The sequence below is a fragment of the Lytechinus pictus genome, unplaced genomic scaffold, assembly GCF_037042905.1.
Source record: "Lytechinus pictus isolate F3 Inbred unplaced genomic scaffold, Lp3.0 scaffold_19, whole genome shotgun sequence".
NCBI lineage: Eukaryota > Metazoa > Echinodermata > Echinoidea > Temnopleuroida > Toxopneustidae > Lytechinus > Lytechinus pictus.
In genome coordinates, this window is record NW_026974140.1 from 11,773,009 (window position 1) to 11,799,484 (window position 26,476).

Genomic DNA, 26,476 nt, shown 5'->3' on the forward strand with positions numbered 1-26,476 from the left:
GTCGGATAAAACGTCAGACAACTCATTTCATGAAATGCTCCCTGGGCTCTAAGTTTTGATGTTGTTTTTTTTATTATAAATTTCTTTGCCTGGAAGAAAAAATGAATGTTTAATTGCATCATTTATTATAGGATGTTAGGCTGGAAGAGGGTTAATTTTTTTTTTTTTCTGTTTTTTTTATAATAAACTGGTCTGGTCAAACTAAGTATGCGTTATCACAAGGGTTTTATAGTTTGGAAGATGCTGGGGTCTAAGTTTTAAGATTAATGTTTTGCTTAATTTGTATTTTAATGAGAACTGGGTGAGGGGGTAAAGACAACACTCTAAGCCCAAGCATTTTAAGTTGGTTTAATTTTGAAGATTGGTCTTAGCTGTGATTTTTTTTCAATATTTGATTATCTTTTAAATAACCGGGTCTAGACGAAAGACTAAGCATAATACTCGTGTTATTCCACAAGAATAAGAATATGACAAAGTCATATTCTTATTCTATTTTAAGATTGTTTAAATCATTTTTAAATTACTGGGTCTGGAATAAAGACAACGCTCTAAACATGTGCTTTTCTACATGCATGGTCTTAATTTGGAGGATTGTTGGTTCTAAGATTCGTTTTGGGGGTTGGGTTTTATTGATTTTTTATTTCTTGAAATAATTGTGTCTGGAGGAAAGTCGATCTTCGACAATCGGTCTTCATGTTATATCACAGTAATTAGATTATTGGGTATTCGTTTTAGAATATTTGTAAAAACTACTTTATTTTTTCAAATAATAACCAAGTCTGGAGAAAGGATGTTTGCTTTACCCATGCATTATTACAATGTTTTGTAGGGGTCGTAGTATTATTTTTTTTTTAATGGGTGTGGGTTAAAGACATATTTTTGTTACTGGGTGAAACTTTGGAAAATTGGTCTTAGATTTGAAGTTTTTTAATTCATTTTTTAATAGCCGGGTCTGGAGGAAAGACTTTGGACTTATATTGTAATTGTTTAATTATCCGGGTCTGGAAAAAAGACTTTGCACTTTGGTGCTATATGAACGCATTGCTATAGGGTTTATTTTTTAGTTTTAAGTAACCGGGTCTGGAGAAAAGACTACGTTTGATTCTCAATTTACTCTTAGTGCATATATTCACAATATACGCCGTATAAGTTGAAACAACAACAAAGACATTAATTCCGCCAGTTTTAATTAACTGGGTCTGGAGAAAAGACTAAGCTCGATTTTCTTTTTTTTTTCCACTGAAATATCATTATCGTATCTTAGTTTTGACTTATATTATAATTTTTGAAATAACCGGGTCTGGAAAAAGACTGGACTCATATCAAATTTTTTTAAACAACCAGGTCTGGAAAAAAGACTGGGCTTATATTATAATTTGTGAAATAACCGGGTCTGGAAAAAGACTTTGGACTTATATTATAATCTTTTAAACAACCGGGTCTGGAAAAAAGACTGGACTTATATTATAATTTTTTTAACAAGCGGGTCTGGAAAAAGACTTTGGACTTGCATTATAATTTTTGAATTAACCGGGTCTGGAAAAAAGACTTTGGACTTGCATTATAATTTTTAAATCAACCGGGTCTGGAAAAAAGACTTTGGACGTATATTATTATTTTTGAAACAACCCGGTCTGAAAAAAAGACTTTGGACTTGCATTATAATTTTTGAATCAACCGGGTCTGGAAAAAAGACTTTGGACTTATATTATAATTTTTTAAACAACCGGGTCTGAAAGAAAGACTTTGGACTTGTATTATAATTTTTGAATTAACCGGGTCTGGAAAAAAGACTTTGGACGTATATTATAATTTTGAAACAACCGGGTCTGGAAAAAGACTTTGGACTTGGACTATGATGTTTAATTAACGTCTGGTGAAAATACTTTGCACTTTTGTGGTATATGAACGCATTACTATAGGATTTTAGTTTAGAACGGATTCGCCAAAAATCCCTTCAAATTTATTACATTTGTGGGTAAAGTCATTATTACATTTGTGGGCGATCAAAAATTATTACATTTGTGGGTAAAGTGCATTATTACATTTGTGGGTGAAATTATTACATTTGTGGGTAAAGTGTTATTACATTTGTGGGCGTTATTACATTTGTGGGTAAAGTGTTATTACATTTGTGGGCGTTATTACATTTGTGGGCGTTATTACATTTGTGGGTGCAACACACCCCCCCTGGGTCCTGTTTTACAAAGAGCTGCGATTGATCCAATCAATCACAACTATGGACAGCCAGCAACGTCAACATGTATTATGCATGTTCAAAATATTTTATAACTATGATGTATATTCATACATTCATTGTTTTATCGAAAATCAATTGTGCTTCTCTTTGTTTACAAAGGACATTGTGCAAATTTCCTGTAGAGAAAATTATGACACTGATGGATTTCCATAGAGTTAGGACTGATTGGATCAATCGCAACTCTTTGTAAGATCGGGCCCTGATATCAAGAGCCTGTTGCATAAAACTCTTGTGATCAATGTGTACTGGCGGGTGTTTCATAAAGCTGTTTATATATTACATGTACACACAACTTTTCGCATGACTGGTAGATCCCTTTGTAGCTGACTTAGCCACAAAGGGCATGTTTCCTGTCATTCATAAATCTGTATGCAACTTTACAAAAAGATTTTATGAACACCATAATGCATAAAAATTGTAATCATACAGGATATTCACCTATTATGTAGTTGGTCATTACTCAATGTCAGTCAGATAAAAAAATTGTTTTCTTTTCTCACAGAATTAGTAACATACAGGAGCATGTATTTACTGGCAAGAAATACAAACATACACATTGAGTAATAAAAAATACCTTAATACTTTTTTATAAGAAAATACCTCTTCCTAATTGGAGCTCATTTATATAATTTTTCTGCGTCTCTTAAAACCTGACATAAGGATGGATTTTCACTTTAGATATAAATCCATAGTCACAAAGAGGGATTCAATCTTTGCTTCATGTGTAGGATTTCTCAATGCAAGAAATCTATCTACTCTAATGTGTTGATTAAATTAATGAGACTCACTTTGCTCGAGATCGTGCTTAATGACCGTTTAAAGACAGTTTCTTGTACTTTGTATGCAAAAATTAATTAATAGGTGCCTCTGGGAATTATTTCTTGAATTTCTTGGAAGGAAGATAACAAACATAATGGTTAAGGTCCACGGCCACACACAAAAAAATTCTTTTGCAATTTGTGTCAATTTTGGCTATCCATATAACACCGATTCAAGCTACCGCTTATCTCAGCACAATTACTGATCCAATTAAAAAAAGAAAGTTCTAAAATACATAACAAAACATAAAAAACTCTACAGGATGTTTAACTAGATGTCACATTGGGTAAAGTGAAGAGGTGATAGTTACCAGTCTCCAAAAGGATCATCATCATTATCAGAAGCTTTGCCAACACTGTGCAAGAAGGAAACAAAAATATAATAACATAACTTTTTTTATTTAAAAGACATTTAGAGAGCAAAAGTAGGGGAAAGTAGCCCTTCCCTCCTAACAAACAAGAACTTTAGCAGCAGAGAAAAATGATATGAATTTGGCCCAAAAATTATAAAATAGTGCTGTACATCATTAATGCAGTTCATTATTTCACTTTTATTGATGAAAGATGTATAATATGACAGATGACAGATAATGACTAAGTAAATAAGCAAAGATGTCCTTCAAATCCATGCTTTCATAATTTGGAGGTATTTTGAGGAATGCATTCATCATATTCAAATAGTTGATATACACTGTACATGCACATTTTTTATTTTATATATATATTTTTTTATGTACCAACGATAAACCTAGGTTACGTTGATGACTATTTCTTACCTTGCTGGGTCTTCTACCTCTCCTTCCATCTCTTCTCCTGATATACTTCCATCTGATTTATGACTGATTGATGGAGAATCTGGTATCTGTTATGAGACAAAAAAAAAAAAAACATGAATGAAAGAAATATATAAAGGAGAAACAAAAAACAAACAAAGATATCAAAAAGATTTTATTTTAACATGAGAGAAAGAGGGAAGTGTTATGGACAAGTGGAATACCCCTGGCAATTTTTCCTGCATTACGTAATTCAAACGGAGTTGTTGATTTTGTGACATTGAAATATCAAATATGAGTTTCTTAATGTATCCTTTGAATACACCATGTCATAATCCAGGACTAATTACTGGTTTCAAAGCTCTAATTTCTGTAACATGAATTCAATATATCAAACATAAGAGTTTAAGTCCAATGAAATAATTTGAAAATTCCTTTTTTTTCTGATAGAGTACAACAGGAGTAACAAGTGGAATGCCTCTGGCGGTCTCACCTGCATCACGCATTTCAATATAGCAGCAGTGCTGACTTTGAAAACTACTATAACTTGCACAAGATGTTCAGTGATACTTGGTTTCTCTTATTTCCACGTTTTATGAACTAGACCAATACACTTACAGAGATATGATGGTAACTCAACAAATACCCCCAACGTGGCCAAAGTTCATTGACCTTACATGACCTTTGACCTTGATCATGTGACCTGAAACTCGCACAGGATGTTCAGTGATACTTGATTACTCTTATGTCCAAGTTTCACGAGTCAGATCCATAAACTTTTAAAGTTATGATGGTAATTCAACAGATACCCCCATTATGGCCAAAGTTCATTGACCTCTGACCTTGGTCATGTGACCTAAAATGCGCACAGGATGTTCAGTGATACTTGATTACTCTTATGTCCAAGTTTTATGAACTAGACCAACATGCTTTCAAAGTTATGATGGTAATTCAACAAATACCCCCAATTTGGGCAAAGTTCATTGACCCTAAATGACCTTTGACCTTGATCATGTGACCTGAAACTTGCACAGGATGTTCAGTAATACTTGATTACTATTATGTCTAAGTTTCATGAATCAGATCCATAAACTTTCAAAGTTATGATGGTAATTCAACAGATACCCCTAATTCGGCCAAAGTTCATTGACCCTAAATGACCTTTGACCTTGGTCATGTGACGTGAAACTCATGCAGGATATTCAGTGATACTTGATTGGCTTTATGTCCAAGTTTCATGAACTAGGTCCATATATTTTCTGAGTTATGATGACATTTCAAAAATTTAACCTTAGGTTAAGATTTTGATGTTGATTCCCCCAACATGGTCTAAGTTCATTGACCCTAAATGACCTTTGACCTTGGTCATGTGACATGAAACTCGGGCAGGGTATTTAGTAATACTTGATTAACCTTATGGCCAAGTTTCATGAACTAGGTCCATATACTTTCTAAGTTATGCTGTCATTTCAAAAACTTAACCTTAGGTTAAGATTTGGTGTTGATGCCGCCGCCGCCGGAAAAGCGGCGCCTATAGTCTCACTCTGCTATGCAGGTGAGACAAAAATAATTGATCTTTTCATCAGCTCATCATATCCTCATCTTAAACATATCTGAAAATTAAATCTGGTTGAGTTTTTATTAATACAAATGGGGAAGTAGAAAAACCCTAAAGAAATAAAAGTCCATTCAACCTTTACTGAGTCATTTACTCAAGATATTGCTGTATTAAGGAAGTGAAACCTTCATATCCTTTTAATGGAGCCTGGCAATTACAAGTTTATGATCAGGCTAGATATCATGGCATGTTGACGGAAAATAAGGAAAAATATTGTTTTTCTTAACACAAGCAAATACATGTAATTATCGGTTTAGAATCACCCCTCCAGTTCTTTAATGAATAATCAAAAGGATCTGAATTCAATAGAAGAAAAGTTGTTAAAAGTCATCGAAAATGATTAGATTTTTATATATGGCATGATTAGGTTGCATCTTTGAATACATATGAGAGCAATTAATCCTTACTCCAGGCATTATTCTTATTTTTTACACTCTGGTATATAAACATGCTATAGTGAAGTTCACTTGCATACCAGCTCCACAAACTTGGGAATTTTTTCATTCAGTCTGCTATCATTATATTAAAATCAATAACTTCATTAGCAGAATACTACATGTACATGTATGACTTTGGCCACTTTACTGCTAATATGCTTGGATGCATAGGAGACTGCTTGCAATTAAGATTTAAGTTGCATCTACACAAAATCACAATGTATCAGTTCTGTGGCTGCATTTTTTGACAATGACAATGATGATGATTCGGATTATTCAGTGCTCAACAAAACATCAATTTTGACAACCTTCAACCTGAGAAAGTTGATGGATAAGCTAAGATTTATGGTAATCTTGCAGCCATTTTAGATTGAAAAGGGCATATTGCTTCTGCAGTTAAGTACTGGCACAAATTTGTTAAAACTACAGTACTGACATGTCCATGAATTCATCTTTAACCATTGGAAAGCGATGTGGTGAACCCTTGTTCTTACAGATAACCCTCAATGTAACCACTGCACACACTTGAGATCATTCTTAAAAGAACAGAACCTTTTGCTTGTTCAGTAATTACTAAATTTTGAAAGACAATTCTCAACAAACTAACTGCAGGTGGTCATTGCAGAAATATATTTGGCCATTCTGAAACAAAGAGGAAATCCTGATATTTTACTTGTGACAACCTTCCTCCCCAACTATCTGAAGGCCAACATTCCTTACCAACAGATTTGTTCATCCTTTAAAAACAGGCAGTTTTGTTTAGTTGTGACATCTTCAAGATCACAATCATGAGGGCTGTTGATACTACCAAAAGGGCTTCCGCCTGTCTGTGGATACTGCTCTTTGCCATGTACATGCTTCTGGCTGTGTGGCCTGTCAATGCATCAGGAAGTGCCAGCATTGAGTCAACCAGAGGATGCATCCTCAAGAACACAAGCCTTGGAACAAAAGCAATCTGCACTCACCTACATCTCAACTCTGTTCCTCAGAAACTTCCAAGCAACACAGTAATATTCGATCTCTCCTTCAATATGATATCAACCTTATTCAACAATTCTTTTTTATATCTTCCTAGCATTGCTTCCTTGGGACTTGAACGCAATGTTCTCTCAAAGATAGAGCATGGTGCTTTTAAGCCCCTGAGCCACCTCAGGAACTTAAGTCTAACAGGCAACAGACTGGTTTCTCTTCCATCAGGATTGTTCAAAGCAAATCATTTCCTCTCTAGACTCATTCTTAGCAGAAACAGATTGATTTATTTTCCCCATAATGCACTACCTGAGTCTAAAAGCATAACAAAACTTGGGTTAGGTGGGAATAAAATCTCTTTGATTGATTCAGGTAACTTTGAACCGCTACAGAACTGCTCACTGGAAGTACTAGATCTAAGAGGTAATGCCTTACATAGCCTTCAATTCAACATTTTCTCCTATTTGCATTCAGTGAGGTGGTTGTCGCTGTCAGCAAACAACTTTAAAAACTTTACCCCCTCCATGGTGTTAGGGAGAACTAATATCACATATCTAGATGTAAGTGGATGCAATATAGAGCATATAATTCCATGGAATAAATCAAATGTCTCTCTGGAAAATTATGGTAAAATATCTGAACTAATTTTAAATAGCAACAGAATAAGATATATACCAGACTTTGCATTTTGGGGTTTCAGTCAGACAGAAACTGTTTTGCTCCACTATAGCCAAGTTTCTAAATTATCAAATAAATCATTCTGTGGATTAGATAAGTTAATTAATCTGGATATGTCTTACAATCACCTGACAACTCTAAGCTGGAATACATTCTCTTGCATGGAAATGTTATCAAAGCTTAAGCTCAATAATAATCAGATCACAAGTGTATCATTTGAATTGGTATCAGGCCTATCCTCACTGACTCACCTCAATTTGGCACATAATAGTATAAAAGATATTGAAAGGAGCAATGTGACAATTCCTTCAGTAGAATATATAGACCTGTCTTTTAACAAATTCAAAGGGATAAGGAGGTTCTTAATGTGGAGTTTCACAAATCTTAAGATTCTGAACATGTCTAACAATGGCATCACTAACCAGTACTCGCCACATTCCTTTATCAACTTGAGACACCTCCAAGAACTCTATCTCACCAATGAGAATCACCAAGATATCAATTACGCTTTCCGCTACCTGGCACATCTACTAGTTTTAGACTTATCATCTGCTCCATTAAGGTTGTTTAGCCTTAGTCAATTTACAAATACTTCATCGCTCAAAAGGTTAACCATGCGTGACAATAGCCTGAGAAGTGCAGATATATACCATGCTGAAGTAAACAGAACCCTCTTTTGGGGACTATCCTCTTTGGAGACCCTGGATCTTAGAAAAAATAAGCTTGATATGTTAGCACCAGGTACATTCAACCCTTTGACAAATCTCAAGATTCTTTCCCTGTCACAGAGTACTATAACGGTTCTGAGCTTTGGTGTCTTTGATAACCTCACTGCCCTTAGAACATTGGACCTACGTGACAATGCTATCATGAAGGTACCTGAGTCCCTGCTTCAAAGGCAACACCATCTTGCTGTTCTGTTCTTAGGTAATAATAAACTTGAGTCTATTCCAAGAATACTGTTCAAGGAAACCACCTCTTTGCACAGTCTGTTCATCCAAGAAAACAGAATTGCCATAATAGAGCCAATGACGTCATTTCCAACGAATAGGACACTAAGAATACATGCTGCCGGGAACCCATTCTCCTGTACATGCCGCCTGAGTTGGTTTGTAAAATGGCTACGTTCGGACAATGTTGAACTCTTGCGTCCAAATCAAACTCTCTGCTCACTAACATCCCTAGAAGCAGAGGTGAATTCCCCAATACTAATGTTTAACCCAGACAAATATTGTGGAATTGACATTGTGATGATCACAAGTGTAACTCTTTCTGGTCTACTGGTATTGGTGATTGGCTGGGTGGCTTACAAGCAACGATGGTGGCTAAACTACAAGTTATTCCTCTTAAAGCTGGCTATCTTTGGCTACAAGGAAATCAACCATGAATTTGATGAACAGGAATATGAAAACCAGCTAAACATTATGTATAACGAAGAAGACCAGGAATGGGTTGACCGCATCATGAAGCCAGTTCTGCAGGAAAGGTTTCCACATCTTCAGAAAGTGGCCTTCGGTGACAATGACCTTAACATTGGTATGTTCTACCTTAACGCACTTCACTATGTTGTTGATAACAGCTTCAAGACAGTCCTTTTGATTAGTTATAATTGTATAAATGATGCTTGGTTCTTGACCAAGGTGCGTATCGCCCTGGAGCAAATCAATGATACCAAATTGGATATGGTCATTCTAATTTTCCTTGAGGATATCCGGGATGATGACCTTCCATACCTAATCAGGTTGTTCCTCAGTAAGAACAAACCTTACATGCTCTGGACGGATGATGAGGATGGTCAGGAACTCTTCTGGGCTAAATTTGAGAAGAGCATAAGATCTAACAAGGCTATCAATAGTGTTATACCTGTTTAATCCATTTGAAAGTCTGTAGGTGAGGAATAGATTTTGCCCCAACAGCAGGTGCAATAATTTACCCATTCATCTTAAAACATGTACACCATTCCATTATTTTGAAATGAATCTTAAATGTCGCTTGCTGATGCTGAAGACCCGCTTTTCTTAACTCTATATGGCTATTTTCAAAGTATAGAGGATATGGGGAGGGAGCCATCATGGCACTGTCCCCCCTACTGAGCTTAGTCGACGTCAATATTTATTTCTGTGTTATATCTTATTCTAAATATGTCAACTTTTTAATCTTTGTATTGCTTTTCAATGATAATCATTACAAACCATTCAAGAACAAAACTTTACCCTAAATACCTTAGTCAATCCCATTAGAATAAACTTGATCACCATTTTATTAATATAATTTTCATTTGACCCCAAACAAAATGAGCCATGTTTGGCACTGTATTGTCTCATGAAATGCTCGCTGTGATGCTTGTTATACACATATGTGGTGAATAAGGTCTCAAAATTAGCGAAAGACTAAAAAAAAGTCATCAAACGTCACAGAATTAGCTTTTCACATCACAGATTGTAACCCCAAGACTGACAGGATTAAACTATACCAGACCATATGACATAATTGTTATTAATACTGTGAACATACTATTATTACATTGTAATTATATTGTTCTAGATTGATATCTTATTCATTCTATTCATTATACAGCCTTTTGATTGTTGCAAGGTGTATAAAGCTCTTTTGCTTTTCTTGCTGTCTCCTTTATTTTTTTATTACTTTACTTTGTATGTATCTTTTTTTTTTTTACTGATAATTGATTGAAATACATAAATAAATGGAGTGGAAATAAAATAATGAATTATCCAAGTTTCAAAGAATAGAGAATTATGTTATAATCATCTTTAAAAAACTAATAGACTTAATATTTGATTATTTGTTTTTATTTTACCACCTTAACATGGTTTAAGTTCAAGATAGTTGTAAAGAATCCAGTATTGTGCCCTTTTCATTCAACTGATTCACAAACTTTGATACTTTTACTTTTGTTTATACCACATGTTAATAATTTTGGTTGGTTGTAAATACTTGGTCAAATTTCAAAATACACGGTGCCACAAATCATCAAATATTGAAATTTGAAAGTTGAAATTTATTAAAAGTGTTGAAAATTCTATTCCGTTAAAAAAGGGCAAGAAGAAAGTTGTATAAGAAAGAGTCTTGCTTTTTAGTTTCTGTTGAGGTATCTTTTGGATTACAGAATCTTCATTTTGTAGAATTTTGATTGATCTTGATGTATATGATTAATATTGTACAAATTATAGTTTGTTTTGTTGAAGCAATAAAAATTAAGAAAAAGACAGAATTTTCCTACCACTGTTGGCTCCTGTGTTGCTGGAGTTGCATCCTGCTGTTGCTTGCGTTGTTGCACCATCATCATGTAGCGTTGCATTACTGGGTCAATCTTTACACCATCCTCCTCCTCTTTCTCTTTCTTCTCTTCTTGTTCTTCCTTCTTTCCACTGTCTCCCAACTCATAAGTGTCATTCAGACCAGCTGAATTATCTTGCTTTGGCTCTGGAACACCATTGCTTGCACCTGCTGACTGCAAAGTCAAGAAGTAAGACCGGGAACTATTCATGATATTCCAAATTTAGGTATGACCCAATACATTAGAAGATATTGCCTTTCCTTTACAACTGTGTTAAAACCAGTCATTAAAGCTTGCCTGCAAAACCGAGTGGTAGTCCAGTCATGTGACATGGTGGACCAAATGCTAAGTAAATTGCATAAATTCTCACCCTACGTTGTGATGGACATTGATTGTGAATTATGAATAATCTTAGTTCTTCAAATCCATATTAATCCATCCCACTGCATACATCCCACATTTTACTTGGAATGTATGAAAACTATGTGAAACAAAAAATAAATGTCTTGAGTAAAGTACAGCAAGATTTGATGTGAAAGTTCACGAGATCATCATTAAAAACCTATGCAGGGCAATGTATGAGGTACCTAAGGAAACAATAAATGGAAGGTCAATATCAGGCAAAAACTTAATCTTTCATTATCAGGGGCTGCATTTCACAACCTATTGCCTACATCTGCAACATTGGATAAGCCTTAACATGTAAGTGAATGGGGATTTTCCAGGGCTAAATTGCCCCCAAGCCCCAAAATATTTTTTCCCACGTTAAAATAAGATATACTGACATCGACCTCTAAAATCATGCAGTTGAGTTCCAAATGGATCATTTGGCTAGTTATGATTTTGAATTCATACCTGATCAAAGTCCACAAGATGAATAAATTACCTCTTGTTTTTGAAGCTCCATGAGCATCTTCTGCTCCCTCTCCCTTGCTTCTTGCTCCTTTCGTCTCCTCTCCTCATCCTTCTTTCTTCTCTTTTCTTCCCAGGCTCTCTGCTCCTCTTCTTCTTCCTCAATCCTTCTCCTCCTCTCATCTTCATCAACCTCAGCTTTCCTGGTCTCCTCTCTCATCTTTTCTTCCTCATGTTGTCTCTTCACCTCCTCTTCCTTTCTAATTCTCTCCATTTCAACCCTCTTTCCTTCTTCCTCTTCCCTTCGTTTTCTTTCTTCTTCTCTCTTCTGTTCATCATCACTTAAGGCCTGGGGCATGGAATGGTCACTGAGATGGGGCAGGTTTCCTTCTTTTACTGCACCTAAATAAGAAATGATAAAATAATCAATTTTTAATGATAATTGATTATCTTTTTAGGTAAGTAGATTACAATTTGCAGATAGATAAAGTTGTATTTTTCAAATTATCCATGAAAGGTGATTAAAACAAAAATACACATGATACCCTCTGCGTGAAACAGTGTTTGAAAATTATAATTTTTTTATGATTTAGAGGTGCTATTCAAAGCCAGACAGAAATTCCTGATTTTTTTAAAATGTAAAATGGCTGACGTTCATAGCCAAAGGAAAGAAAGGATAAATAAAGTTTTATTTCTGAATAACAAGTTACTTTTCAAAGTCATGTTTTTCTTTCTTTTTTTTAAAGGTCAAGTCCACCCCAGGAAATTGCTGACTTGAATAAATAGAGAAAAATCAAACTAGCATAGTGCTGAAAATTTCATCAAAATCGGATGTAAAATAAGAAAGTCATGACATTTTAAAGTTTTGCTTATTTTTCACAAAACAGTGATATGCACATTATAAGGTGAGTCAGTCGATGATGTCCATCACTCACTATTTCTTTTGTTTTTTATTGTTTGAATTATACAATATTTCATTTTTTATAGATTTGATAATAAGGACCAACTTGACTGAACCATATAGTATTAAACAATGCTAATTCCACATGTTCAGGGAGGAATTAATCGTTGTATCACTTGACAATGAGGAGAAAATGAGAATATTTCATATTTCATATAATAAAATACAAAAGAAATAGTGAGTGGATGACGTCATAGTTTCCTCATTTGCATACCAGCCAGGAAGTGCATATAACTGTTTTATGAAATTAAGCGAAACTTTAAAATGTCATTACTTTCTTATTTTACATCCGATTTTGATGAAATTTTCAGTGTTTTGCTTGTTGGATTTTTCTCTTATTATTCAAATCAACTTTTTGTTGGGGAGGACTTGTCTTTAAGGCAATGTGTGATGGTCAATAATTATAAATATACAATCTTATTTTGACTATATGAATTAGACACTGTACAGTATTTAATCTCAGAGGCACTAAAATTTCTACAAGCTCAGCTTCTTTTTTTTAGTGTCTCATTTCTCATGTTTTCAAGATTCAAGATTCAAGAAGTTTATTTTCATTTCCATGACAAATATAAATCAAATACAGATACAAATCAAAGTATGAGTACAAGATCAATTTTACCTCAGCATAATTATATAATAAAAGCTTGTATAAAATAGTATTAAGCGTACATGGAAATAAGGGGACCCATTAAAAAGCATTGCTTGTAGAGCGTGGATCCCCTATAGCGAGTTGAAGAAATAATTTATATTTAGTAATTGAGAAAAGGCTAAGTAATAACAGTTAATGAAATGTGGAAATTCATTCGATTGCACAAAATGTACAAATATACAATATTATAAAATGGGAAAGTAAAATGTGATAAATAGGAAAAATATTTTAAAGAAAAAAAAAAATGATAGCAAAAAATGAAAATAAGGTGACAGAAGTACGGGGACAACATGCATTATCAAAGACACACACACACGAAACAGAAAAAAAAATACAGAGACTTAATAGAGGATGGAGGAGAGAGTGAAGAAATAGGCTGACCGATAGAGAGGGAGAGAGAGTGTGTTTGACTGGGAGGGATCCAGACAGACAGAGATAGATGAACAGACAGACACACATAGGGAGAGAGAGAGAGAGAGAGAGAGAGGGGGGGGGGGGCAACCAGAGTGGGGAGAAAGAGAGAGAGAGAACAAAGTTCGTACTAACATGGATCAACGAGAGCGCTGCATACATGGTCATGAAAGCACAGATTTGGGGTTGATGAGGAAAATTCAGTGTGAGATACAAGACTTGTCCTATGAGATATTCAGGACCTACAAACAAATCAACTTCGTTTGTAAGATAGTAACAAAAATACTTTAAATTTTCTCTTGAAGGAGTTGATGGAGGGGGCCTGTTGAATATCTTTGTGGAGAGAGTTCCAAGATTTGGGGGCTGTAAAAATGAAAGTACTTTGAGCAAAAATAGTTCTTAGCATTGGCAGATGAAAGTGATCACCATGTCTGGTGGGATATTTTGATAACTATTATTTTGAAGATACATATCGTGGAATATAGTTGTACATAAACTGTCCTAGTTGGAATAAGTACAAGTCTTGGATTTTAAACAAATTATATTCGAGAAATAGCGGATCAGTGTGAGAACGGGGATGTGAAAATGAAATAATACGAAGGACTTTCTTTTGTAGTAGTAATATTCTGTTTAGTAAATTTTGGTGTGTATTACCCCAAACCAGGATTCCATAGTTGAGATATGGTAATATGAGAGAAGAATATAGAGTTAGTAGAGAGGTAACAGAAATAAATGTTTTTAACCTATTTATGATGCCTATATTACGAGAGATGGTTTTGCAAATATTATCAATGTGGCATCAATGTTTTCAACATCATGTGTAATTAAACTATTGATTCTGCACATGTATCTAAGTTTTATTGCCAATTTACTTCAATTTTTTAGGTACTATTGTTTTTATATTGTATTCTTTAATTGTTCATTTGACACAAACAAAAACACTTGAACTGAAGTACATCATTATGGGTTTATGGGTTTAGAATTACATTTCAATGACTAATCAAAAGGATCGTATAAATGTTTGTAAAAGTCATTAAAAATATTTGCTTTTTAACCCTAATTCTCCCGGGGTATTTTTATTCTTGTCATTCCCGGGGGGGGCATTATGGCCCCCCCTTAAGATCTCAGCCGTGGATTGCGCGCGATCACAACAAAAATTTGCATGATGGTAGAGAATGATGTAATCTACGCAGTTGCATTGGTAAATTTCACTGAATTCATATATTTTTATTTTATATGAATTAGTTATGCTAATTTATTCATGAAATCATACTTTTTGCTCTGATTCACTAAATAAAGCTCCTAAAAGGCTATTTTTTGGTGAAAATATTCTTTATATCATTCCTAACAATTGCGAATGAAAACAATTCTGGTACCAAGACCGATTTCTTATGTATTTTATTGTTTTTTAAATTTCTTATGTATTTCTTTGTTTTTTTACTTTTTGTTTTTTATTGTTTTTTCGATGGAAATCGTTCCAGACTTAATTCTGATCATAAACAAGGCAAAGTTAATTAAGTTTAATCAGTAAAAGTAGAAATAATGATAGTTTTATGAATTTTGGCTAAATACACAATTTCATTGGATTTGTACATGAAATCACGTTTATGAGCAATTTTGGGTCTGACATGCACTTACATAATGTTGCGTAATGTCGTAACCGCGTACCCGGGCGTCACAAATTTGCGCGAGACTTGAAAGTAAAAAGTCAGTGAGCGGCGAGGTCAAAAAATTTTGCGCTGCAGATGAATCGCGAAAATTGTCGAGGGGGGGGGGGCATTATGGCCCCCCCCCCGGGAGAATTAGGGTTAACTAGGGCATGAATAGGTTGCAATGCCCTAAATAGGGTCAGAAGATATAGTCTTTGTAGATTACATAATAAAAACAGTTAAAAAGAATTTGAATGCATTTTTTGCTTCCTTAAAACTACATTACATGAAAAATTCCTTAATTTCTGACATTTATAGCGAGTCGCATCTCTGACAATTACAACTTACAAAAAGAAGCCCCATAAAGCAATGAACTAACCTGTGGTAGCCCTTGGTGACATCCACATGGAATCATCTTTCAGATCAGGACCTCCAAGATCTGAAGTCTTCAACTTCAATGACATCGATGATGAGGAGGAGGATGAGGATGATGACCGAGTCCGCTTCTCAGACATCCTTCTATCAGTCCGACCAAGAGCTTGACCTATCTCCGTATTTCCAGTGCTAGATGGAAGTCTTGTTCTATCGTCGCTCGATCTATCCTTTTTAGATTTAGACTTGTGTGGACCAGAGTGTGTTCTGGGATGGTTGGAATGATGAGAGCTGTGAGCGGATTCTCTATAATCCTGTCTGCTGCCATCTGGTGGTTGATGTAAAGTTTGATCAGGAATTCTTGACATTTGCATATCTGGAAATTCAAAAATTAATAAGAAAATTGATAATTATAATGATTATGTATATTTTAAATTTTATATTTACATCTTAAGCAGACAATAATTTCAGATGCAATTGTGTGAATTAGCCGGTGACCTGGATGAATGTTATCATAATGTAACAATAATGTTTTGCTTACTATATTTATATTTGTTTATTTGTTATCTATTACTCCAAAATATGTTTCTGCTCTTCTTTTGCTCTTGTAATTTAATTATATCAACTTACCGGTAATCTAATTTGTATTCCTTCTTTTCAGTATTGCATTTATTAAAAGGGGTTATGTATAAATGATGTTCTAACAGTAAACAATTCAAGAACTCCATTCTCAATTTCTGTGATCTCTGTCTTTGAAGAACCATATGAGGGATCATCTTTAAATTTGGTTCATGTACGCACTTAGGAGGGACAATGATTCAATTTAATTTGGGAATCATGAGGTCAAAGATGATGGAGGTTTTTACAAATAAAACAACTGTTATTGTGATTACTTTGCATTCTAAACTGAATGCTGTGAGCATTATGCAACAACATAACAAGTAATTAATTTTCACTAGTTTTTAAATACCCAAATAGATTGAATCTAATCTCAATTTAGGACTTTATGGGCTTTCCAAACCCTAATTGCTAAATAAAATAAGATAAACTACCTCTTTTAAGTAAAATACAGTGCGTCCCAGAAAAAACGAAACCGAGATTAAGCGACGATTTATCATAACTTAATCACAAATACAATAGACAAATGACCTACCATTGTAAAGCTTAGAAGCTCCTTTTTCATCTGATATTATTTAGATCATTCCTCATTTACGCATGAGTGAGCAAAAACAATTTGAAGAGGGGATACCAAAAACTCATTTCGCGGGGGGTATCTGAATTTCAAAAAGAAAATCACATGCCTAAAAAGTTCAATATCTGCTCTTTTATTTGATACCTTAATCACAAAAAATGGTCAAGAACTAAAAAAGTTATGTTCCTCGAAACAATGCTTGTATTTCCATAATTTCATTAAATAAACATTGTTTTCACCGGTTTCCCACAGAAGCTATCGCATGGTTAACAAAAGACTTAATACATGGCTGATCGTCAACAAAACGGAGTGTCGAGTGAGTTTGAACGCTAGCCTGTAAAACCTCTTCATGTTATGAAATTATTGAAATTCAAGCCTTATTTCAAATAACCAGAACTTTGTTATTTCTTGACCATTTTCTGTAATTGAGGTATCAAATTAAAGAGCAGATATTGAACCTTTTAGAAATGTGGCTTTCTTTTTTAAACCCAGACACAGCCCGCCAAATGACTTTTTGATATCCCCTCTTCAAATTGTTTTTGCTCACTCATGCGTGAATTAGGAATAATCTCAGTAATTTCAGATGAAAGAGGAGATTCTTAGCTTTACAATGGTAGTTCATTTGTCTATTATATTTGTGATAAAGTTATGATAAATCATCGATAAATCTCGGTTTCGTTTTTTGTGGGACGCACTGTATAGGGATGTTTTACTCAAAGAAACAATATTTACGAGAGGATTTTGGGGTAACATCGTCTAGAAAATATGAAAATCAACATGAGCATAGAGTTGTTTCCTAACAATTCAGAAAGAAAGAGATTTTGTTCCTACCTGTAGGTCTGGAAAACAATGATTGAGCTCCTGGACTTTGGTAAGATCCTCCTATACCACTCATCCTATGCTGGAGATCCTGGTAGTTGTGTTCCAGATGCTGACAGAGAGACAGAGGAACAATGACAGATGAGATGAGAGAGGATTCTTCAATACACACGAATGAACCCAAGGAAATGTTTGGGGATTAATTAGCATACCAGCCAACCTTGAGCAAAATGATTAGTCATCTTTACAGTTCAATTTGGTTTGCATGATTTATATATACAGACAGTTATTAAAGCTACAGTGCACATTCAAATTTTCAGTGTCTCGTTGAAGGGTATTCTGCTAAATGAAAAGCTTGTCTGTCTGATATTGATTAGCATTAAAGTAGTTGGCAGCTTCTGTAGAATAGTTGAATTTTCATATTTTTGTTTCATAATATTGCTGAGGATAAATACACAGCCAGGAACATATATAATAATTATGATGTCATCTTCAAGTGATCTACATGTATGACCAAAATACTCCCATTCATGGAAGGTTCTTGAAGTACTAAGTAATAACTCTGCACTCCCTTCCCCTTACCACTTCCCCATCATCACCATCATCATCATTATCCTCATCATCGTCATCATCATCATCACCACCATAATCACCATCATGACCATCACCACCATCATCATCATCATGACCATCATCACCATAATTATTATCATTATCACCATCATCATCATTATCATCATCATCATCATCATCACCATCATCACCATAATTATCATCATCACCATCATCACTTTCATTACTGTTATAGTTATTCTCACCATCATGCCACCGCCATCATCATTATAATCACCACTATCATCAGCATCATCATCATCACCATCAAAGAATACATTTATGTTTTTCTGTTATCTCTGTCTTTGAATAAGCATCTGAAGGATTAATCAAAAACTTGGGCCATGTAAGCATATTGAAAGGACAATGATCTGAGCACATGTGGGGGTCATGGGATTAAAGATCACTGAGGTCATTATACGATCGTCCTTGTCCTTATTGTCGTTATCGTCATCTGTCGCCATCCCCATAACCATTATCATCATTACTAGCATCATCATCAACAACATCATTACCAACATCACTTTCATTACTGTTATAGTTACTCTCACCATCATGCCACCGCCATCATCATTATAATCACCATCATCATCATCATCAACAACATCATTACCAACATCACTTTCATTACTGTTACAGTTATTCTCACCATCATGCCAACGCCATCATCATTATAATCACCACTATCATCAGCATCATCATCATCACCATCAAAGAATACATTTATGTTTTTCTGTTATCTCTGTCTTTGAATAAGCATCTGAAGGATTAATCAAAAACTTGGGCCATGTAAGCATATTGAAAGGACAATGATCTGATTATATCTGGGGGTCATGTGATTAAAGATCACTGAGGTCATTATACAATCGTCCTTGTCATTATCGTCGTCGTCATCATCATCATCTCATTATCACTGTAATCATCACCATCACCATCATCACTGCCATCATCATCCTAATTATTGTCGTCATCACCATCATCATCATTATCATCATCACCATCACCATCATTGTCATCACCATTGTCATCATCCCCATCATCATTATCATCATCACCATCACTATCACCATCAACCTCCTTATGAACTACTCACCTCTGCTTCTCTATCCAACTGCCTAAACCTTGCCTTGGTCTGCTCAATAAAAGCAATAGAGTCTCCACCCTGTGACCCGCTATCATCTCCGCTGTTTGAATCGTCCAATGGCAGTTGGTATCTGTTTGAATTAGCCAATAGAAGCTCAGGACCCAGTGTGTTACGATGAAGGGAGGTGTCCATGTAGATGTCCTCACCAAGAGTCGTGTTTTGATTGGTGTTGTCTACAGCAGGCCCAAGACTTCTGAATGAGCAAAAAGCACAATGTAGATTGTCATTACTGGAAACTTGCAGTAAATTTCAAGCAAATTTGAGGTCCCAAAATCAATCACACAATCATATATCTTGTGATTATTTCAAAATTTCCAATAGATTGCTCGTTGCTTCTTGACACATTGGCCCGAATTCACAAAGGTGGTTTTGAAAACCCACAGTTGAGTCCATGGTTTATGCAGATTTCCTGTATAAATTATGCTAATTTTACCGTGTATATTAGAAAATGTCCAATGCTGATGCGCGCTTTTGTCACAGTGCGCCAAATTGATGCCTGTTGCCGAGGTTATCCATGCTATTTTATTCATGAGTCCACTGTTTTGAATTAATGAGTCCACTCTTCAAACAATGGACTCATGAATAAAAAAGCATATCTAACCATGGTAACAGGCATCAATTTGGCGCAATGTGACAAAAGCGGGCATCAGCATAGGACATTTTATACACGCGCCCGATACGCACTAAATTAAGTGTAATTTATACAGGAAATCTGCATAAACCATGGATTCAACCGTGGGTTTTCAAAACCACCTTTGTGAATTCGGGCCATTAAGTCTTGATATGCTATACTTCCTATAAATTTATCACTTGCAAATTAGCAATCAATTCTCCCACCCCCTCCTAAGCCCACACAAATATTTAAATCATTGTGCTTCACTGGCCATCCATACCTGTCTACATGGAAAATATTGTTATTAAGAGCCGTCTGAGTCTGACGGAGTGCCAATTTGAGATCAGCTAGCTGACGCATGAGAGAAGACATCTCATTGGTCTGTTCTGATAGCCTATGACGTAGGTCCTTGTTTGCGTCCATCTGAAAAAAGCATGTTCCAAGATTACAATGTAAGTAATAGAAATTCATGAAATTCATGAGTAGATCATAACAAATATCATACGAAGTGATTTAAGGTAATTGTAATAAAGGTTCAGATTTAAATGTATTCTATTAAGAAAGTTTATAATCAATTAATTAGTTGTAACGCCAAACTGGATGCAGCAATATTACACACAATAGTTTGAACATCCCGACTAATGTCCAAAAACAATAATAAGGCCAATGGAATAATATTCTAATCCTAACGTGGCTAGATCCGTAACTGATTGTCTAGAGATGCCATATAAAAGACGTTACAACTACTTGGACTACATATTTCTTTCCTACAGACAGATCATTTCTAATACTATACCATTGGTCCGTTTGGAACCAGTTTCCCTAGGGGTTGCTGTGGCATAAAACATGCTACTTACCTCTTCTTGTAATCTTGCATTCCATTGTGCCTCCATGTGTTGTATCGTTGCCTTTTCATGACTGAGCTGTTCTCTTGTCTGCTGCAGTTCATTCCTCAAGGCCTGTAGTTCTGGGGACGGTCTAGACATCCTCTCACTTAGCTGCTTGATCAATTCTTCATGCCCTAGAAAAAAAAAGGAAAAAGAAGAGGTATCATGGTAAATCATGAATTCTTAACAGGAACTAACATATGCTCACAAAACAAAACATGGTGTACAAGCAAGGTGAAATAAGATGAAAAAAATCCATCTTGGACTACCAATAAAATCATGAAAAGACAAACGGAAATTCTCAGTCAATCATCATTATTCTGCCATCACATAATGTCCAAAAACTTTATTACCACATCCGCTTTACCATCAAATAACCACATCCATTTGAATAAGAATAATGTGAGTCAGAACATTGTGAAGATTTGAATTCTATGATTTGTATTTTGTGATAAAACCATTGAATACCAATGAAGCTTATGATGAAACTTTATTCAGGATAATGATTGCTTCAAGGACTCAAAAAGCAATATTGGATATAAAAGATAGAGAAAGCATCAAGTAAACCTTGGATTACCAGGGCTATCATTACATCTAGAAAGGATCTAGCAGTATTTGAAAATGAAAATGATCTCCATGAAAAAAAAGGTTACCCCTTAGGCCTTTTAGGTGTAGTCACATCTTCCAACTCTTCATGAAGAATCTTTTTGGTTAAAAACTAGAATGAAATCATCATGATTTGAAGAACACTAACAAACTTTTCAATTACTTGCTTTAGGTATGTAAGGAATATATGTCATTGCATACTCCGTAACTCGGTATGTGCGCTCTGCCCATATATTTTAACTGCTCACTTTTCAGCAAAAAAATAGAAAAAATCCTGCTTGGTAATCTCACTTCCATAGTTCCACTTGGTTGATTTAAGTTTTGAAATTCAAATCATAGAAAAGTTTGATATACTTAAGGAAATTTAGTTCTAATAAACTGTTAATTTACAAAGTCATAGGTGATATCTAATTTCTTATCTATTTCTTTAATGCACTGGTATCTGTAAAAAAAATCACTTGTGAACACCAGTAAAAAAAAACCACAAACTTTCATTGATTGGTGGTGATTTTTTTTTTTACCTGATTGCTAAGAAAGCATGAATGCTTGTAAGCAAGCAACCAGAGGACTGACGGCTTAAGGTCCCCTCCGAAGGACCTGGTACTGAGGATTAATGCCTTACCAAAGGGCACTAGCGCACCAAGTGGGAATCGAACCCGGGTCACCGGAATACGAGTCCCCCGCTCTACCGACTGAGCCATCGCGCCTTTTTGTCAAAATTATATTTCTTTTACAATTTTTTTTTATTGATATTGAGATACAGAAAAATTGCAAAATAGCTTTTAAAAGTGTCCTTGACTATAACCAGCCTCAAAACATGACAACATACATGTATGAATACTGTAAGGAAACTGAATATACATGTATGCATCCACTTGTTGAGCATCAAGATCATTAGACTTCTTCAAAATGCAAGGTAGTGTCAACACAAAGACGTCAGTAGGCTGCGTGACAATACAAGTTTCTATGGCAACACAAGGCTTTTCCACTGAGAAAAATGACCTCAAATTTTTCTACTCAAAACAGCACTGTTATCTTTGTGGGGACAGTATATTGCCTAATGTATTTTAAGATATTACAATTGGAATCCGATAGAATTTAATATTTGTTATATAATATTTAAAGGGGAATCCAACCCAAATGAAAACTTATTTTTTTTAGAGGAAAGAGAAAAATCAGACAAGTTAATAGGTGAAAGTTTGAACAATATCAGACAAACATGAAGAAAGTTATGAATTTTTTAAAGTTGTAAAACTTGATATTCACTACACTCATGGAGACTTCAAATTGGCCGCATATGTGATGTCATAGTGATGCAAGGCAAGGAGTACTCTTCCATGTACTCCAATACATAAAATGGCTAAAATGTCATTTTCTTCAAAAGTTTTACTTCAAATTATAATTTTCTTTCATAAGGACATAAAACAATACACTACCTGGGTTTTATTTAGATACTGCCCCAGGGAAATGGGTACTTGGGAGAAAACCAAAAATCCCTGATAATTAAAGGGGAATCCAACCCAAATAAAAACTTGTTTTTATAAGGAAAAGAAAAATCAGACAAGTTGATAGGTGAAAGTTTGAACAATATTGGACAAACAACAAGAAAGTTATGAATTTTTAAAAGTTGTAAATATTGGTAATCACTATACCCATGGAGACTTCAAATTGGCCGCATATGGGATGTCATAGTGATGTAAGGCAAGGACTACTCTTCCATGTACTCCAATACATAATATGGCTAAAATGTCATTTTTCCCAAAAGTTTTATTTCAAATTATATTTTTCTTTCATGAGGACATAAAACAATATACTACCAGGGTTATATTTAGATTACTGCCCCAGGGGAATGGGTATTTAGGAGAAAACCACAAATCCCTGATAATAAAGTACATGGCCTATGAAAAAGTTGTCCTTGCCCCTTGTCATAATTTACTTACCCAGTTGCCAATTTGAAATCTACATAGTATTAGTGATCTCAATTTCAAAGCAGCTGTAACTTTCTTATTGCTTGTCCGATTTCTTTCAAACTTTCACCGTTCCGTTTAATTTATTTTTCTCCTTCCCAACACAACATTTAATGGCCAGGGCTGGATTCCCCTTTAAGTACATGGCCTATGGGAAAGTTGTCCTTGCCTCGTGTCATAATTTACTTATACAGTTGCCAATTTGAAATCTACATAGTCTTAGGGATCTCTATTTTAATACAGCCATAACTTTCTTATTGCTTGTCTGATTTCTTTCAAACTTTCACCATTCTTTTTAATTTATTTTTCTCCTTTCCAACCCAACATTTTACGAACAAGGCTGGATTCCCCTTTAATTATTCATTACAAAATTTGTTTCTTTACAATGTATATTTCTTTATTCTTTTTCATTTTCCCAAATTTAGCAATCACTGTATATATATATAGCATGTATTGATAATCTGATTACATAATCAACTATATATCATATTTATTTATAATTTAGATTAATGATCTTTTATTTTTATTATTCATCCTTCATTTATTTTTTAAACTTCATTATCTATTTTTCATGATCTGGGTTGGGACGATAAACCTTTGGTTTTTAGAACATTTTTAAAAAATATTAATCACTATAAAACAACAAAGAAAATATGTTGTATGGTTGATCACATGAAATCATTGATGATATTGACAATTTGTAGTAGGCCTACAGATTAACAAATTCTTAAAATTTCTATTTAAGTTTGTCACTTCACATCTACTGTAGATTAACAATAAATATACATCTCGCTGTTCAGCTACTTTTCTATCTATTTATCTGTCTATCTATCAGTCTTAAAATCTATTTATTTTTTAAGTCTGCCCCTACCATCCCCCCCCCTCTCTCTCTCTTACTTAGGGTGCGTTTATCCGCCACTTTTTTAACCTTTCAAATCACGATTCTGCAGAATCACGATTGCGTTTAGTCGAAATTGAATATAATCATGATTAGAATCACAAACATGAAACACGAAAAAAGGGGCGTTTGGAAAGACGTTTCTGCAGAATCACGTACGAAAATGTTCGAATAAACGATATCGTGATTACAATCATGATTCTATGACCTCACTGTTGTGTCGGGCTATTTTCGGTTTGACTCTTGCCAAGCTCAAGGCGCTCTATATGTTCATCGCATGTACATGATTATGTACTACGCATGCATTTTTTGTCATGTTCAAGTTCTGTGTTGGTCATCGCATCGTCCACTACTTTTCATTTTTTGGTTATGTCTTCAACTTCAAGTTCTAGTAAATGAATTATCTGGACAGACAATGATCTCAGTTGTTGTTGAGTATACAGTATCAATATTAAATTGGATCTACGCTGAAATTCACTTCCGAACACCATTTTGGATAAATTAACAAGATGAATAGAAGCATATAGAAGTAAACAAAATGAGGTATAGACTGAATTCTGGAAGCAAAAGATTTTTCGAGAGCCGAAACAGGTGCGAAAAACTTCCTCTGTCAAACTGCGCACTAGTGATGCGCACTGGATTGGCCCGAATCTGAGGAGAAACGGCATTGGAATGAAGGTCATCTAAACGCTGATTCTGTGATATTGTGATTCATGTTTGTGTTTTGAATCATGATTCAAATCATGATTCAAATCATGATTCTGGCTTGAGGTCGCATAAACGCAGCCTTGGTCACTCATTGTATCCCAGTCTCTTCCAGTCTGCTCTTCTCCTCCCCTCTCTTTCTCCTCTCCCCTTACCTCCCCTTTCGTCTCTTCAAGATCATATAAATACCACTATTGATCTATTGACACTGGGCTCTAAGCTGTGAGCTTTTGTACACGCAACACTGATCTGACATTTGACTTTCATCGATGGATCTATTTCAATCAACTCTTGAAGTCATTGAATAAAAGCATCACTTGTGGAAACAAACACATGAGTATTGGAAATGAATCCAGCAAAATGAATACCCAATGGTAATGGTTTAAATGTGATTATATGTGCAAAACGATTCTTGTTGAAATTCAGCACTTATACAAAGTAAGCATGGCCATCTGTCAAAAGACATGTTTTTCCAGCTGCAGTGCACATGTACAGTGCATCCCACAAAAACAAAACTGAGATTTAGCGATGATCATAACTTAATCACAAATACAATTGACAAATGACCTACCATTGTAAAGCTTAGAATCTCCTCTTTTATCTGATAACATACAAGATTTTTCATCCACACATGAGTGAGTAAAAACTATTTGAAAAAAGGATAACAAAATGTCATTTGGCAGGGGACATCACAAATTCAAAAATAAAATCATATGCCTAAAAAGTTCAATATCTGCTCTTTAATTTGATAGCTAAATCACAGAAAATGGTCTAGAAATAAAGTTATGTTTCTTCTAAAAAATGCTTTTCAAGTTCAGCTCAAATAACACTGCACTGCACTGACATTTCTTGATCATTGACAGTTATCAATAGCAGTGGCAGACCGTGACCAGGAGGAGACAATGATCAGAGGAGGGGCACTGTATTGTTTGTGAACAATATTGTGCCCCTCCAATACTTTGTCTCTGTATGACACATGTATGTCATGCTAATAATTTAACTTATGCAGAGTCCAAAATGTAGGCAGCTTTAATAGGGATGTTTCTCTCTCATATTGTGTGTGGTGCAAGGTGAGTCATTAAATATTATTTTTCTTTTGTACAGTTGTCAAGAAGGTAACTAATGCACATGAATCACAAGGAATCAAGTTTTGAATAATTCATCAAGCTCAGTATTTCCACATTTTAAATGAAATTACGGTACCAAACTACCAACACATCTCAGTCAAATTGAATTTATTGCTCTCATCTATATTTTGTATGTATTCAAAGACAATCAAGCTTTTCCT

At 34.8% G+C, this 26,476-nt stretch overlaps 2 protein-coding genes across 2 annotated transcripts in view; one reads left to right on the forward strand and one right to left on the reverse strand.

Moving 5' to 3' along the window:
- Window positions 1-1,200: 1,200 nt before the first annotated feature.
- Window positions 1,201-26,476, reverse strand: part of LOC129260659 (centriole and centriolar satellite protein OFD1-like) — a 56,982-nt gene continuing 31,706 nt past the window's right edge. The window contains exons 16-24 of the mRNA XM_064114235.1: window positions 20,983-21,146; window positions 20,406-20,548; window positions 19,462-19,705; window positions 17,769-17,868; window positions 15,753-16,121; window positions 11,738-12,105; window positions 10,795-11,025; window positions 3,855-3,940; window positions 1,201-3,434 (exon numbers count right to left, since the gene is read on the reverse strand). Coding sequence (XP_063970305.1) covers window positions 3,386-3,434; window positions 3,855-3,940; window positions 10,795-11,025; window positions 11,738-12,105; window positions 15,753-16,121; window positions 17,769-17,868; window positions 19,462-19,705; window positions 20,406-20,548; window positions 20,983-21,146 — 1,754 coding nt within the window. The 3' untranslated portion in view covers window positions 1,201-3,385. The remainder of the gene's footprint in view (window positions 3,435-3,854; window positions 3,941-10,794; window positions 11,026-11,737; window positions 12,106-15,752; window positions 16,122-17,768; window positions 17,869-19,461; window positions 19,706-20,405; window positions 20,549-20,982; window positions 21,147-26,476) is intronic.
- On the forward strand, window positions 6,755-9,424 carry LOC129260900 (protein slit-like). The gene has a single exon (XM_054898899.2). The coding sequence runs from the start codon at window positions 6,755-6,757 to the stop codon at window positions 9,422-9,424; it is 2,670 nt and encodes an 889-aa protein (XP_054754874.2).